The sequence below is a fragment of the Bombina bombina genome, chromosome 4 (assembly GCF_027579735.1).
Source record: "Bombina bombina isolate aBomBom1 chromosome 4, aBomBom1.pri, whole genome shotgun sequence".
Lineage (NCBI taxonomy): Eukaryota > Metazoa > Chordata > Amphibia > Anura > Bombinatoridae > Bombina > Bombina bombina.
Genome location: NC_069502.1, coordinates 332,459,910 through 332,476,803, shown reverse-complemented (window position 1 = coordinate 332,476,803; position 16,894 = coordinate 332,459,910). Strand labels below are relative to the sequence as shown.

General features: G+C 38.6%; 1 protein-coding gene across 1 annotated transcript in view; it reads left to right on the top strand.

Annotated features, from left to right (window-relative positions):
- The first annotated feature begins 5,616 nt into the window (after positions 1–5,616).
- The window catches only part of C4H3orf33 (chromosome 4 C3orf33 homolog), a 267,701-nt gene continuing 256,423 nt past the window's right edge, over positions 5,617–16,894 (top strand). The window contains 1 exon segment of the mRNA XM_053710073.1: positions 5,617–5,713. Within this exon segment, the coding sequence (XP_053566048.1) occupies positions 5,630–5,713 (84 nt within the window). The 5' untranslated portion in view covers positions 5,617–5,629.

Sequence of the window (16,894 nt, the reverse complement as noted above, 5' to 3'; positions counted from 1 at the left end):
GTCAGCTGGTCTTTTCTACAGGAGGCAATGAGAGAGATGGGAATCCCAAAACCATTCTTAAGCATGTCTATGGCCCTATATTCTGCCCCCAATGCAAGAGTACGAGTTAATGGTACATTATCAGACTCCTTCTCTATCAAGAATGGGACTAGACAGGGATGCCCACTCTCACCCCTGCTATTCGCCATTTCCATAGAAACTTGCCCAAAAAATTAGAAAAAACACTAAAATTAAAGGGATATCAGTAGGGGACACAGAATTCAAACAAGCATTATATGCAGATGATATCCTCTTCACCCTCACTGAGGCCGAGACCTCATTACCCGAATTACTAAAATAATTGAAGTCATACGGGGAGATGTCTAATTTCCTCCTAAATCTAAATAAATCGGAACTATTAAACGTTAATACCCAAATTTACCATATACAAAAATTAAAGGAATTATATAATATCCCTGTAGCCCAACACAAACTTAAATATTTAGGAGTGTCCCTGACACCCTCAGTATCAGACCTTTTTAAACATAATTATATTCCATTAAAAAATGAAATAATTAGAGATCTTTCAAGCTGGAAAAACAAACCCCTGTCTTGGTTGGGAAGGATCGGAGTAATTAAAATGAATGTTCTTCCAAGAATCCTGTATGTACTCCAAGTGCTTCCAATACCGCTGCATGACGGATATATCAAACAATTACAATCTATAATTGAGAGTTACATCTGGGCCAACTTAAAACCTAGAGTTCCACGTAAAACTATGTACATGACAAGGGATGGAGGAGGCCTGGGAGTACCAAATTTAATGGCATATAGGAGGGCGATTTTCCTTCAGCATATAGTGGAATGGTCCCACAATACTCTTAATAAGGCTTGGGTACATCTGGATAGGCAAATATTCATGAGAAACAATGTAGGCACATTCGCATGGTCCCCTCCATCACACAGACCGAAGCAGCTACATAAATATGCAATGACTGCCGAAACACTAACTGAATGGGATAAGCTTTTAGCTACTAGCACACGAACCTCATCCAGGCAATCTCCACTTACTCCCATAATCGAAAACATGGATCTCCCATACTGGAAGATGGGCTTCCATGTTAAGCAATCATATAATCTTAAAACAGGAACTATGCAGTACCTCAACGAAAACAATATCACTAAAACACAAACCCAGTTAATGGAAATCCGTGGGGAGATTTTCTCCTCGTGGCTTCGATACAGTCAACTACATCATTACATCTCCCATCATAAACACAGGAAGGATATGGGAAGGGAACTCACACCTTTTGAGAAACTCTGCACATTGACAGATACTCCCAGACATTTAATATCCATACTGTACAAATTGTCTTTACAAGACGATCGCACTACACTCCCATCTTACACATTAGCCTGGAACAGAGAATTACAACATGAAATAGACCGCGACTCCTGGATTAGTGCATTTACACTTACAAAGCGCTCCTCGGTATCTGCTAGTATACAGGAAATCCACATAAAATTCCTGAGTCGCTGGTACCTGACACCCTCGAGGATTCATAAAATTTATCCCTCAGTGAACAACAAATGTTGGAGAGGGTGCGGTGAGGAAGGCACCCTGGTCCATGTTTGGTGGTCTTGCCCCAGATTACATATGTTCTGGTCAGAAGTTTTTGCCTACATATCAGATCTACTAGGAACTCACATACCCAACACACCTGAGAGTATCCTCTTTTGCTCACTACCTAAATTAAAAGACCCCACCAAACTGGCACTCCTCTTGATAATGTTAACAGGTGCAAAAAAACTTATACCCAAAATGTGGAAAAAACAATGCGTTCCATCTTTGCTTGAATGGAAACACCAAGTCTCAGAGCTCATTACCTTAGAAAGATACCACTACCTTAAAATTGAAAAATTAGAGACTCATGAGTTGATCTTGGCAATCTGGAATAAGACAATCTGAGATAATTACCCATTCCCCCCCCCCCCTTTTTTTTATCTTCTCATCTTCCCTCTTCCTTTTGCTTATCTGTCGGTCCCCCCTTTCTCTTCCTTTGATACTTCCTTCTCGGATATCTCCGGGAATTGCAAACATTTTTTTGATGATTGTTATCGCTTCTAGTATATTCTATATGTCTGTAGTCCGAACTGGACATAGAAAAGACGTTTGTAAATGGAGAAACAATGTAAAAGAGACCATATAATTTTGAGTATTCTTTTTCTGTTTATTTTTGATTTATGTATGTTAACTGTATTTACATCAATAAAGCTTTTAAAACAAAAAAAAAAAAAAAAAAATGACATGCACATTCATTGCTAAGTCGTCTTTCTATCCACTACACAGTAGAGGTAAAGTACTTGAGCTCTTTCATAAAACCATAGAAAGAGAGTTGGATGATCTAAATAAAAAAAACATTTCAAACAACAAAAAGAACTATACACAAAAGGTATGTTAAATCACATCTAACGGCTTACACCTGTTTTTGTTTCTATTTAAAGAAAGCTAGACCCCATGACGGTAACTATGACTACGGGTTTACACCTGAAAAGCGTCAGTGACGTCATCGGGCCTAGGTTGTAGCCGTTCCATCTTTTAACACTTTGTAGCTGTTTGGTATGTTCTATTGTTGTTTTTTCTGGTGTGTCTTGATACATTTTTAACTTTTTTCAATAAAGTTGCTCCTTTTATCTAACGTGTTGGTGCCGGTCTGGGTATTTTTGGAGATTGGATGCTAAATTTAATATTTCTTATTAAAAACAAAACTATGCATAGCCTAAGTAGCAAACTAATGTAAACTTCTATTATACATTTAAGTATATAATATTCAAGCCCACACCCAAGGTAGTATTATTTAACAGATACTTATATGTTTCACTAATCAATTAAATAGTTAATATCTCTCTTATGGGAGTGCTGCACATGTTATGGTAAGTACACTCTATTTATTCTTAGAGTCCTGCGCAGGTTACAGGCAGGGATAGGAAAGGTGTCCGTACATGGACACTGGTGTCCGTGACTGGCCCTTGTAGTGTCCGCCACCCATTTTTCAGCAGGGAGGCAGGAGTAGGACAGATGAATGCTGGTCCTGACTCCTACTTGACGCACGTGGCATGAGTAGCAGAAAAGTGAGTAAGAGCGAAGCAAGAAGCAAGCTGCCTGCAGTGCAGCCTGGGTCAACCATCCATGAGTCATGACCCATCCAGATTCCTTGATCTGTGCAGCAGGGTAGTGCTGGTGTCTGTGTGTAGAAGACCGCTCCCTACTCCGACAAACATTACCTAACCAAGTAAGTAACCAACCATGATGATCATGCAATTAACATCAAGGTGGGTAGATTTGATCAGGAGTTGCAGACTCTCAATACAATAAAAAAAATAAAAGGTAAGAATTTTGAAAACATTTTATACCAGTATACCATTAGCAGTCTTTATATAAATGTTATTTTTAACTTATTTGATTAGATTAATATTTTGTTCTTGAACTAGACCAGGGGTGTTCCACTTGTGGCCCATTTGACAGCAAAATGCTGATCTCCTGACTTATAGAAACAAAGAACGTATCGGCAGATAGGAACCATTCGGCCCATCTAGTCTGCCCAATTTTCTGAATACTTTCATTAGTTCCTGACATTATCTTATATCTAGCATAACTTTATGCCTATCCCATACATGTTTAAACTCCTTCACTGTCACTACCACTTCTGCTGGATGGCTATTCCACCATGCATCTACTATCCTCTCGGTAAAGAGAGTGTTTTTAATTTGAAATGTACCTTTGTGTCATTCACTAAGGTCTATACTTTGGAAAATGTCTGCCACAGCCTTGATCCGTGCCTATCCCTGGTTACAGGTAGTGCACTCTGTTTATTCTGGGAGTGCTACACAGGTTACGGGAAGTACTCTGCTTATTCTAAAAGTGCTCCACAGGTTATAGGAAGTGTACTCCGTTTATTCTGAGAGTGCACATGTTATAGGAAGTGCACGCCGTTTATTCTGAGAGTGCTGCACTGGTTATGGGAAGTGCACGCCGTTTATTCTGAGAGTGCTGCACTGGTTATGGGAAGTGCACGCCATTTCTTATGGGAGTGCTGCACACGTTATAGGAAGTACACTCTGTTTATTCTGAGAGTCCTACACAGGTTATGGGAAGTGCCCTCTGTTTATTCTGAGAGTGCTGCACAGGTTATGGGAAGTGTCCTCTGTTTATTCTGAGAGTGCTGCACATTATGGGAAGTGCTCTCAGTTTATTCTGAGAGTGCTGCACAGGTTATGGGAAGTGCCCTCTGTTTATTCTGAGAGTGCTGCACAGGTTATGGGAAGTGTCCTCTGTTTATTCTGAGAGTGCTGCACATTATGGGAAGTGCTCTCAGTTTATTCTGAGAGTGCTGCACAGGTTATGGGAAGTGCCCTCTGTTTATTCTGAGAGTGCTGCACAGGTTATGGGAAGTGCCCTCTGTTTATTCTGAGAGTGCTGCACAGGTTATGGGAAGTGCCCTCTGTTTATTCTGAGAGTGCTGCACAGGTTATGGGAAGTGCCCTCTGTTTATTCTGAGAGTGCTGCACAGGTTATGGGAAGTGCCCTCTGTTTATTCTGAGAGTGCTGCACAGGTTATGGGAAGTGCCCTCTGTTTATTCTGAGAGTGCTGCACAGGTTATGGGAAGTGCCCTCTGGTTATTTTGAGAGAGCTGCACAGATTATGGGAAGTGCACTCCTAGAATAAACGGAGTGCTGCACAGGTTACAGGAAGTGCACTCCATTTATTCTGAGTGCTGCACAGGTTATGGGAAGTGCACTCCATTTATTCTGGTAGTGATGCACAGGTTATGTGAAGTGCACTCCATTTATTCTGAGAGTGCTGCACAGGTTATGGGAAGTGCACTCCACAGGCTATTGGAAATGCACTCCATTTATTCTTGGAGAGCTACACAGGTTACGGGGAGGGCACTCCGTTTATTCTGAGTGCTAGGCTGCACAGGTTATAGGAAGTGCACTCCATTTATTATGGGAGTGCTGCATAGGTTACTGAAAGTGCACTCAGTTTACTCTGGTAGTGATGCACAGGCTATCCAGTGCACAGCACTCCATTTATTTTGAGAGTGTTGCACAGGTTACAGGAACTGCACTACATTTATTATGGGAGTGTTTCACATCACATGAGGTTACGGGAAGTGCACTCTGTTTATTCTGGGAGAGCTGCGCAGGTTATGGGAAGTGCACTCCATTCTGAGAGTACTGCACAAATTGCAGTAAGTACACTCCATTTATTTATTACTGTATATGCAGTAACGAACAGTCCTCTTCAAAGCTTTCTAATCATAATTTAGGGAAGCCACATTAAGCTAGGACACACTATGTCACACGCAATTATATTATGAAACATATGAGTGTCTTCTAAAATATGTTATGTTTCCTAATCTTGTCTTCCTAAAAATGTATAGCCTCCAGTTTCCAGTAACTTTCCACGTCCAGCTTATTTTCATAGTAAATCAGCAGATGGCGCCATTCCTTATTTGAGTAAACAAGAGGCTGTTTCATTTATTTTCAGCAGCAGAGGTCGCTGCTCAAATACTGGCGCCTTTATAAGATGCGCTGAATTAGTTTCCTATCTACTATTACCGACTTTAGTTTTTCCTCTGCTTCAACATGGCGGACAGCCGCCGTGAGACCGAGGCTAACATCGTCTCCAAAGTTTCCCAGCTGGCTGACGATCATTTGTACCTTATCCGGGTATGGAGTCTGCAGGCCTTGCTAGGGCAGAGTAAATGCTGTGGGGTGATCAGGCAGTATTTACCTGTCACTGAACCCTGTTATAGAGTCGTGTACCCGCCTCCTGGCTTTCTATAATGTAATACGCTCCAAATACTAGCAATTGTAAAATCCCATAAAATAAGCTGTATTCAGAAATGATATAATTATTTTAATATAACATTTTTTTTTTTTATTAATCTTAGTTTTTGGCTGCAGTCTTTGCTGTCAAAACTGTCTGCGAGGACCGACCTTGCAAACTCCTGTGACGTAGTACCTACGTCCAAATGGCTAAATGGACACTAAACCCATTTTTTTCTTTCGTGATTCAGACAGACTATGCAATTTTAAGCAACTTTCTAATTTACTTCCTATTATCAATTTTTCTTCGTTCACTTGCTATCTTTATTTGAAAAAGAAGGAATCTAAGCTTTTTTTTGGTTCTCTTTTTTGTTTTTTGTTCTCTTGTTGTCTTTATTTAAAAAGCAGTTATGTAAAGCATAAGAGACGGCCCATTTTAGGTTCAGCACCCTGGATAGTGCTTGCTTATTGGTGGCTACATTTAGCAAACCAATAAGCAAGCATAACCCAGGTTCTGAACCAAACATGGGCCGTCTCTTATGCTTTACAGTACTGCTTTTTAAATAAAGATAGCAAGAGAACTAGAAAAAAATGATGAATACATTAAAAAGTTGCTTACCATTGCATGCTCTATCTGAATCATTGGGTTTAGTGTCCTTTTAACCCCTTAATGACCAAGGACGTACGCCACACGTCCTAAAAAAAAAATACAGTTAATGACCGAGGACGTGTGGCGTACGTCCTTGGTCTGGAAAGCAGCTGGAAGCGATCCTGCTACACTGCAGAAAAATAAAGCTGGAAAAAGTAAAAAAAAAGTTTTGAAAGCTGTAAATAAACAGCTAAGTGATCTGGAAGGGGTGGGGGGTTGGTCTTGGGGGGAAAGCTACACTACAGAAAAGGGCATTTTTTAAAAAAAAAAAAAAAGCAAATTTTTCACTAAACTGGGTACTGGCAGACAGCTGCCAGTACCCAAGATGGCGCCCATTAAGGCAGAGCGGGAGGGTTAGAGAGCTGTTTGGTGGGGGATCAGTGAGGTTGGGGGCTAAGGGGGGATCCTACACAGCAGCACATGTAAATATGCCAAAAAAAAGCCCAAATATAGCTTTTATTTTAGTACTGGCAGAGTTTCTGCCAGTACTTAAGATGGCGGTGACAATTGTGGGGTGGGGGAGGGAAGAGAGCTGTTTGGGAGGGATCAGGGGGTTTCATGTTTCAGGTGGGAGGCTGAGCTCTACACTAAAGCTAAAATTAACCCTGCAAGCTCCCTACAAGCTGCATAATTAACCCCTTCACTGCTAGCCATAATACACGTGTGAAATGCAGCGGCATTTGGCAGCCTTCTAATTACCAAAAAGCAACGCCAAAGCCATATATGTCTGCTATTTCTGAACAAAGGGGATCCCAGAGAAGCATTTACAACCATTTGTGCCATAATTGCACAAGCTGTTTGTAAATAATTTCAGTGAGAAACCTAAAGTTTGTGAAAAAGTTTATGAAATAGGGAACGTTTTTTTTTATTTGATCGCATTTGGCGGTGAAATGGTGGCATGAAATATACCAAAATGGGCCTAGATCAATGCTTTGGGTTGTCTATTACACTACACTAAAGCTAAAATTAACCCTACAAGCTCCCTACAAGCTACATAATTAACCCCTTCACTGCTGGGCATAATACACGTGTGGTGCGCAGTGGCATTTAGCGGCTTTCTAATTACCAAAAAGCAATGCAAAACCATATATGTCTGCTATTTCTGAACAAAGGGGATCCCAGAGAAGCATTTACAACCATTTGTGCCATAATTGCACAAGCTGTTTGTAAATGATTTCAGTGAGAAACCTAAAATTGTGAAAAATGTAACGGTTTTTTTAATTTGATCGCATTTGGCGGTGAAATGGTGGCATGAAATATACCAAAATTGGCCTAGATCAATACTTGGGGTTGTCTACTACACTACACTAAAGCTAAAATTATCCCTAAAAGCTCCCTACATGCTCCATAATTAACCCCTTCACTGCTGGGCATAATACACGTGTAGTGCGCAGTGGCATTTAGCAGCCTTCTAATTACTAAAAAGCAACGCCAAAGCCATATATGTCTGCTATTTGTGAACAAAGGGGATCCCAGAGAAGAATTTACAACCATTTAAGCCATAATTGCACAAGCAGTTTGTAAATAATTTCAGTGAGAAACCAAAAGTTTGTGAAAAAATTAGTAAAAAAAGTGAACGATTTTTTGTATTTAATCGCATTTGGCGGTGAAATGGTGGCATGAAATATACCAAAATGGGCCTAGATGAATACTTTGGGATGTCTACTAAAAAAAATATATACATGTCAATGGATATTCAGAGATTCCGGAAAGATATCAGTGTCCCAATGTAACTAGCACTAATTTTGAAAAATAATGGTTTGGAAATAGCAAAGTGCTACTTGTATTTATGGCCCTATAACTTACAAAAAAGCAAAGAACATGTAAACATTGGGTATTTCTAAACTCAGGACAAAATTTAGAAACTATTTAGGATGGGTGTTTTTTGGTGGTTGTAGATGTGTAACAGATTTTGGGGGTTAAAGTTAGAAAAAGTGTGTTTTTTTCAATTTTTTCCTCATATTTTATAATTTTTTTTATAGTAAATTATAAGATACTGTATGATGAAAATAATGGTATCTTTAGAAAGTCCATTTAATGGCGAGAAAAACGGTATATAATATGTGTGGGTACAGTAAATGAGTAAGAGGAAAATTACAGCTAAACACAAACACCGTAGAAATGTAAAAATAGCCTTGGTCCCAAACGGACAGAAAATGGAAAAGTGCTGTGGTCATTAAGTGGTTAAGGATATTAAATGCAACCATTAGTGCAATAATAAAATCCTCACAAAAACACATAGCATTTTCTTTTTGTACCTTTCTATGCATAACTATACAGGTTCAGGTGCAGCAATGGACTTCTGGGAGCTAGCTGGTTATTGGCACACATGTCTTTTATCTTTGGCTCACTAGATGTGCTGCTCTTGGGCTACATTGAACCGTTTTAACTTCTTTGCAGGAGTTCAATTCGTATTTATATGCAACCAATAGTTTAATAATAAAATGTTCCCAAAAATACATAGCATTTTCTTTTTGTACTTTCTGTCCCTACGTGTTGTACATGGGAAGATATAGATGGTAAAGAGGAATGGTAAATGGAGCCCACATAAAAAGTAAGAGTTGAAGGCTTGTTTGTAGGCTGTGGTTCATATTTTAGAAATCTATACCACCTAACATTTTTGGCTGAGTATAAGGGTTTTAGGAGATTGAGGGGGCCTGTCACCATTTTGTAGGAGGGGCAGGGTCGCAGATTAATTATTGGGCTGGATTTTGGGTGTGTTTGGACAGACGGTTGTGTGTCTGGGTGGTTTATGGGTGTTTCTATGTGGTCTATGGGCAGGACTATGCTAATATGGACATGGCTCTCAGAGGGACAGTATGGAACAAAGCTTATAATTGGGGGTTGTACCTCCTAAAGTGATAGTAAAGTTAACTACAAGTGCAATTGTATTTTAAATCTTTGTGAAAAATTATAGTTTAATTAATTAACTTATAGATAAGATGATATATAACTTTTGTTTCCTACTTTATCTTTAAATACCGTGCTCCCACCATTCCCGTTTAAAAGTACTTTTTTTCTGCATGTTATATTAGCCAATCACGCGCCTAGCCATATGGCACAAAAAAAAAAAGTTTACCAAAATGTGCATGCGTTGTTCTCTAAATAAACAGAGGCTCGCTAAAGTCTGCAATGTTACGTAAAATCAGAAAGAAACACAATAACTGTAGTTTATTATGTCAGATAACTTTTTATATGTACTGTTTATTAGGAAACACAATTATGAGCAATAAAATAGCAAGTTATGCTTAATAATAAGGAGCCCTTGCACATGCGTATTACAATCACTCCCCTGAACCCACCCACTGTCTATGTCACAAAGATAGACCAGGAAGCAAAATGGGGCAGGGGATAGAAACAAACGTAAGAAGTATAAGTTTAAAATTTAAAGTGTTATAGAAATTTTACAAAAAACTAAGCAGTTTGAATTCCTATAATATACATTTATAACTGAAATGTTCGGATTGGGTTAAATTTACCATCATTTTAAATAGGGACAATTTGGAGGTCTGGAAATCTGTCTGTTGTCGTAATAAGGAACCAGAATAAGACCCAGCTGGAACTAGAAACCTTTTCCCATGCCACACTTCCATGCATATTCAGAATTCATGGATGAAAAAAGCTGTAAATCACATATTTCACTGTTTACAGAAAGCATGACATTTGGACGCATTTCCAGCAAAATAAATACAGACGTCCAAATCATCCCTATTTGAGACGGGCAGTTCCTAATTCTGAGCTCTATCCCTCTGAGATAGCCATATGTCCCTATTTGAGAGGGACAATTCCTAAATCTGAGCACTGTCGCCATATGTCCCTATTTGAGAGGGACAGTTTCTAATTCTGAGCTCTGTCCCTCTGAGACAGCCATATGTCCCTATTTGAGAGGAATATTCCTTAATTTTGAGCTCTGTCCCTCTGAGACAGCCATATATCCCTATTTGTAGAGTTCCCCTTAGCCCCACCCATGGACTGCCTAACCAGATACACATACTATCCCACCCAATAGCCACCCTCGCCTCTCACAACACTGGCTGGCTGAATGTTGGAAGCTATGTAAATATAAGTCAACTATATGATTCCAGTATAATAATGCTAGAGATTCTATATATCACATCATTTTTACTTAGTTTAATAGTCATTCATTGCTGGTATATATGTTGAATTTAATTTTTATGTAAATGTTGAGACTGAAAACTTTAGTTTTTTTTACTGACAGCAGCTCTGAAATAATCTTTTTTGTAGAAGATTTGATAATAAAGATTTGATAATACAGTATTTTAAGTGTCACATGGCATTAAAGGGATACTAAACCCAGATGTTTTTCTTTTCTAAATGTAGCCACCAATCAGTAGTGCCAAAAAAGGCAGACATAGAGTGGCCCGGAAAATTTTGCAGTGCCAAAAAAGGCAGACATAATATAAATAGTTTCAAACATTCCCTTTCATGTTGTAACTATTTATATTATGTCTGCTTCATTGAAATACGTTCACTCCTTTAATCAAAGAAATCAGTAGAATAATATTGAATATACAGAATAAAAGAACATAGTTGTAGGAAGCCTTTTTTGGCACTGGTATTTTGATGTCCCCAGCTAGTGCCAAAATTGTGGACGCACCGGTGTTCTATAATATTTGCCGACTGCGGCAGTGAGTGCATGTGCATACGCTATTTGCAAGTTTATTGTAGGCGCGGCCGTAAGCGTTACGTACTTTGGAAAACATAACGCGGTAGGAAAAAAATACAGAACACCGGCTCATAAGCTTATATTCCTGCTTTTCAAATAAAGATACAAATTGATAATAGGAGTAAATTAGAAAGTTGCTTAAAATTACATGCTCTACCTGACTCATGAAAGAAAATAATTGGGTTCAGTGTCCCTTTAAGGTAACATGCAACATTTTTGCTTTGTACGTTTTGTGAAAATGCTTCTTTTTGTTATAACACCTTTGGAATGACTTATATTATGCTCCTGAACATGCCATAAATATGTCCTACACCACACGTGGAGAAGTAGAGTGCACATTCATATCTCACCAACTTTTAATTGTTTGTTTTTTCTTTTTGAATATACACTGCAAACATGCTTGCAGAATTGTGCATTTCAAAATAAATGATTATGTGTGTTTTCTGCTGAATAATATTTCTGTACATATATCTCCTGTTTTTTTTTATAAACCTGGCACAACATGTCTCATAAGTAAATCATACACTACACTAAAAGTGGGTTAGATTTATGAAATGCTGAATGTCCCTATCAGTTGAATTTGGCTTGCGAACCTGCAACTGATATTTATGAAGCAGCTGTTTAAACCACTGCCTCCTATACCCTATCTACCATCTCTGACATGGCAGAGTAAAATCAAATCGAACTTATGTGACAGGATGAATTTGACACGCGGTGTTGTGTAAGCATCCTCTCAAGCAATACTGTGTAGTATATATTTTTTATTTTCACATATACTGTCTTTATAATACATAGAAGGTACTATGTTTATTAAATACAGGACTTAGTATACAATGGGAAGTTTAAAGGGACAGTACACTGTAAAATTGTTTTTATATTAATGTATTTTCAATGACTTGTTATACCAGCTGCAGAGTATAAAATGTATGAGAAATTGCATTTTCAGGTTTATTTGTGTATATGAAGTAGCTGGTTTTGTGCTTTTAAACCACAGCCTATTTACAATGGGTTGAGTTTCAGGTAATATCCTACCTCATTATGTTATCACTTTGTTTACACAAACTTGTTTTCTTATCTTATATTTGTCTGGAAAACTAAAGCTTAAAGGGACACTGAACCCAATTTTTTTCTTTCGTGGTTCAGATAGAGCATGAAATTTTAAGCAACTTTCTAATTTACTCCTATTATCAAATTTTCTTCATTCTCTTGGTATCTTTATTTGAAATGCAAGAATGTAAGTTTAGATGCCGGCCCATTTTTGGTGAACAACCTGGGTTGTTCTTGCTGATTGGTGGATAAATTCATCCACCAATAAAAAAAAGTGCTGTCCAGAGTACTGAACCAAAAACAGAAGCTTAGATTCCTTCTTTTTCAAATAAAGATAGCAAGTGAACGAAGAAAAATTGATAATAGGAGTAAATTAGAAAGTTGCTTAAAATTGCATGCTCTATGTGAATCACGAAAGAAAGAAAAAAATTGGGTTCGGTGTCCCTTTAAAGGGACAGTCTAGTATAAATTAAACTTTCATTATTCAGATAGGACTTTTAATTTTAATCAACTTTCCAATTTACTTTTATCATCAAATGTGCTTTTTTCTTTTGGTATTCTTAGTTAAAACTAAACATAGGTAGGCTCATATGCTAATTTCTAAGCCTTTGAGGGCTACCTCTTATCACATGCTTTTTAAATCTCTTTTCAACACAAAGAGACAGAAAGTACACGTGGGCTATATAGATAACACTGTGTTCAGGCACAGGGGGTTATTTAAGATTTAGCACAAAACAATGCTAAATTTAAGACAATAGATAATAAACAGTCACAGTCGTGTGATCAGGGGGCTAGAAGAAGGTTCCTAGATACAAGGAAATCACAGAGGTAAAAAGTATATTAATATAACTGTTGGTTATGCAAAACTGGGGAACGGGTAATAAAGTGATTATCTATCTTTTGAAACAATAACAATTCTATGATAGACTGTCCCTTTAATACATAGAGAGAACAATGGAAAATTATCCTTTTATTACTTAACTATCCTGCACCCCACTGGGAGTGTCATTTCTTCTGCTGGCTGTGTTTACTTACTTAGAGTATCCAATAGCTGAGACTCCAGTATCAAAACTTTCAGTATAGGTTGGGAAACCACAAGCTAAATCCTCTATTTCAAAGGCCAAAATAGGGGTAAAGGAGCTACTTGTAAACAATTTAATACACTCCAGCAGGCAAAATAGAACATTGGGAACAATTTAAATGGGAGAAATTTTTGGGTAAACTGTCCCTGGTCGGTGACCACAATATAGCTCACCAATGTGATTTTTTTTTTAATCTGGTAGTTTCCATTTCTAAGCTGAAAACTAGATGTGTTGACTAAGCCAGCGAATACTTTTGCAACGCTCTTATCTGAAAACAAAAATGCGTTGGGGCAAAAGAAACTGCTAATTCAAAAGCAATGTAGAAAATATATTGTTTGTGGGTCTGCATAACAAAAACAAAATAAATTACAACTTTATCAGATATATAATTGCACCTTTGTGAACCAAAACAATGACATAACCATTATTAAACCATGTGTACAATGCCCCTTTAAACTACTGGGCACAACTACTTTATTTTAGTTACTATTCAGCATGCTATTGTTTTTTTTACTTGTGGTTGCAGTTCTCTTTAACCCCTTAATGACCACAGCACTTTTCCATTTTCTGTCCGTTTGGGACCAAGGCTATTTTTACATTTCTGCAGTGTTTGTGTTTAGCTGTAATTTTCCTCTTACTCATTTACTGTACCCACACACATTATATACCGTTTTTCTCGCCATTAAATGGACTTTCTAAAGATACCATTATTTTCATCATATCTTATAATTTACTATAAAAAAAATTATAAAATATGAGGAAAAAATTGAAAAAAACACACTTTTTCTAACTATGACCCCCAAAATCTGTTACACATCTACAACCACCAAAAAACACTCGTGCTAAATAGTTTCTAAATTTTGTCCTGAGTTTAGAAATACCCAATGTTTTCATGTTCTTTGCTTTTTTTGTAAGTTATCGGGCAATAAATACAAGTAGCACTTTGCTATTTCCAAACCATTATTTTTCAAAATTAGCGCTAGTTACATTAGAACACTAATATCTTTCAGGAATCTCTGAATATCCATTGACATGTATATATTTTTTTTTAGTAGACATCCCAAAGTATTCATCTAGGCCCATTTTGGTATATTTCATGCCACCATTTCACCGCCAAATGCGATTAAATACAAAAAATCGTTCACTTTTTTACTAATTTTTTCACAAACTTTTGGTTTCTCACTGAAATTATTTACAGCTTGTGCAATTATGGCTTAAATGGTTGTAAATTCTTCTCTGGGATCCCCTTTGTTCAGAAATAGCAGACATATATGGCTTTGGCGTTGCTTTTTAGTAATTAGAAGGCTGCTAAATGCCACTGCGCACTACACATGTATTATGCCCAGCAGTGAAGGGGTTAATTATGGAGCATGTAGGAAGTTTTTAGGGATAATTTTAGCTTTAGTGTAGTGTAGTAGACAACCCCAAGTATTGATCTAGGCCAATTTTGGTATATTTCATGCCACCATTTCACCACGAAATGCGATCAAATTAAAAAAAACGTAAAATTTTTCACAATTTTAGGTTTCTCACTGAAATCATTTACAAACAGCTTGTGCAATTATGGCACAAAATGTTGTAAATGCTTCTCTGGGATCCCCTTTGTTCAGAAATAGCAGACATATATGGCTTTGGCGTTGCTTTTTGGTAATTAGAAGGCCGCTAAATGCCGCTGCGCATCACACGAGTATTATGGCTAGCAGTGAAGGGGTTAATTAGGTAGCTTGTAGGCAGCTTGCAGGGTTAATTTTAGCTTTAGTGTAGAGATCAGCCTCCCACCTGACACATCACACCCCCTGATCCCTCCCAAACAGCTCTCTTCCCTCCCCCACCCCACAATTGTCCCGCCATCTTAAGTACTGGCAGAAAGTCTGCCAGTACTAAAATAAAAGCTATCTTTTATTTTTTTATAATTTTTTTGAGCATATTTACATATGCTGCTATGTAGGATCCCCCCTTAGCCCCCAACCTCCCTGATCCCCCCCAAACAGCTCTCTACCCCCCCCCCCCTGCCTTATTGTGTGCCATATTGGGTACTGGCAGCTGTCTGCCAGTACCCAGTTTGAAATTAAAAAGTTTTTGTTTATTTTTATAAAAAAAAAAACTATTTTCTGTAGTGTAGCTGCCCCCCCACAACCCCCAACCCTCTCCCAGATTACTACTTTTATTTATTTATACCCTCTCTCCCACTGAGTATCTCCCACTGAGTCCTTATAATTGTTCCATAGTGTAGGGTTCCCACCCGCACACGCGCGCACCCACCCTCGTGCACGCGCGCGCAAATGCTCCCGTGCGCGCGCATTCTGGCACGCACCCCACACGCGATCCTGCCTCCCTCCTCCATTGATCGCCGCCCACCCACCTCCCTGGATAAGCTCCCACCCACCAACGAACACCGCGATCAATGGCCGATGCAGAGAGGGCCACAGAGTGGCTCTCTCTAAATCGGACTGCTCAAAACTGTTATTGCAGGATGCCTCAATATCGAGGCATCACTGCAATAACATGAAAGCGGCTGGAAGCGATCAGGATCGCTTCCAGGGCTTTCAAAGACCAACGACGTACGGGGTACGTCCTTGGTCCTTAACTGCATTTTTTTGCAGGACGTACCCCATACGTCGTTGGTCGTTAAGGGGTTAAAGATGTTGTCTTTTTAACCCTTTACAAGTGCTAATTAGTGAAATTCTGCATCTGGACGCTGCCATCTTGGAGTTTAAGGATTCTCACACTGTGACAGAAGCATTAAAGTGAAGGTAAATTTTGACGAATTAGTGCCCGGTTTTTAATAATCCTATTAAAAACAAGGGCACTTAATTCATTAAAATTGACATTTCAAGCGTTTTCTTCAAAAACTTTCCTTGTAATCCTGAAAGCTGCTTTATCGATTCCCCCGGTCGTCGGAAGCCTCTGCTTACGTCAGAAATGACGATTCCTGCTTCCTACAATCACGGCGTTCCCCCCGGGTGGGGGGTTCATGGCCTGAGGGAACGCTGTGATTGGATGAAGCCGGATTCGTTATTTTGGACCCGCAAAGAGGGCTTGCGACGGGTGGAGGAAGCGGTTCTCAGGATTAAAAGGTAAGTTTTTGAAGAAAACGTTTGAAATGTCAATTTTGATGAATTAAAGTGCCCTTGTTTTTAATAGGATTATTAAAAACCGGGCACTAATTCGTCAAAATTGACCTTCACTTTAAGCACTCATAGATCAGTTGTCCTTGGCAAGCATTACTGTGCACTTCAGTTTAGAGTGCACATCATAGAGTGGCAGCTGTACGTTTTTGTAGTGGCTGCACTGCTTTATATGATTTCTGAGGCCTTTTTTATTTGTTCTGTAGCTTTTAAACTGTGTTAAAAAACTGAAAATATGTAAAACTTCTGCTTTCTATTGTGCAAGCAAATCAAAAGTGCAAGTACAGATGTAAAAAACCCGGTACAATCACTAATCTGTGAAAGGGCACTGCTTCTGTCCCAGAATGCAACAATACGCACGCTACAAGGTGGCGACTAGGGTTACTTCAACCATGTTTTCCTGGACACTTATGAGTTACACATGTTGCAGGGTGTGCAGAGGGGAACATGTATTGTGTTTCTGGACAGCACTATTCATATTCCTCCCTG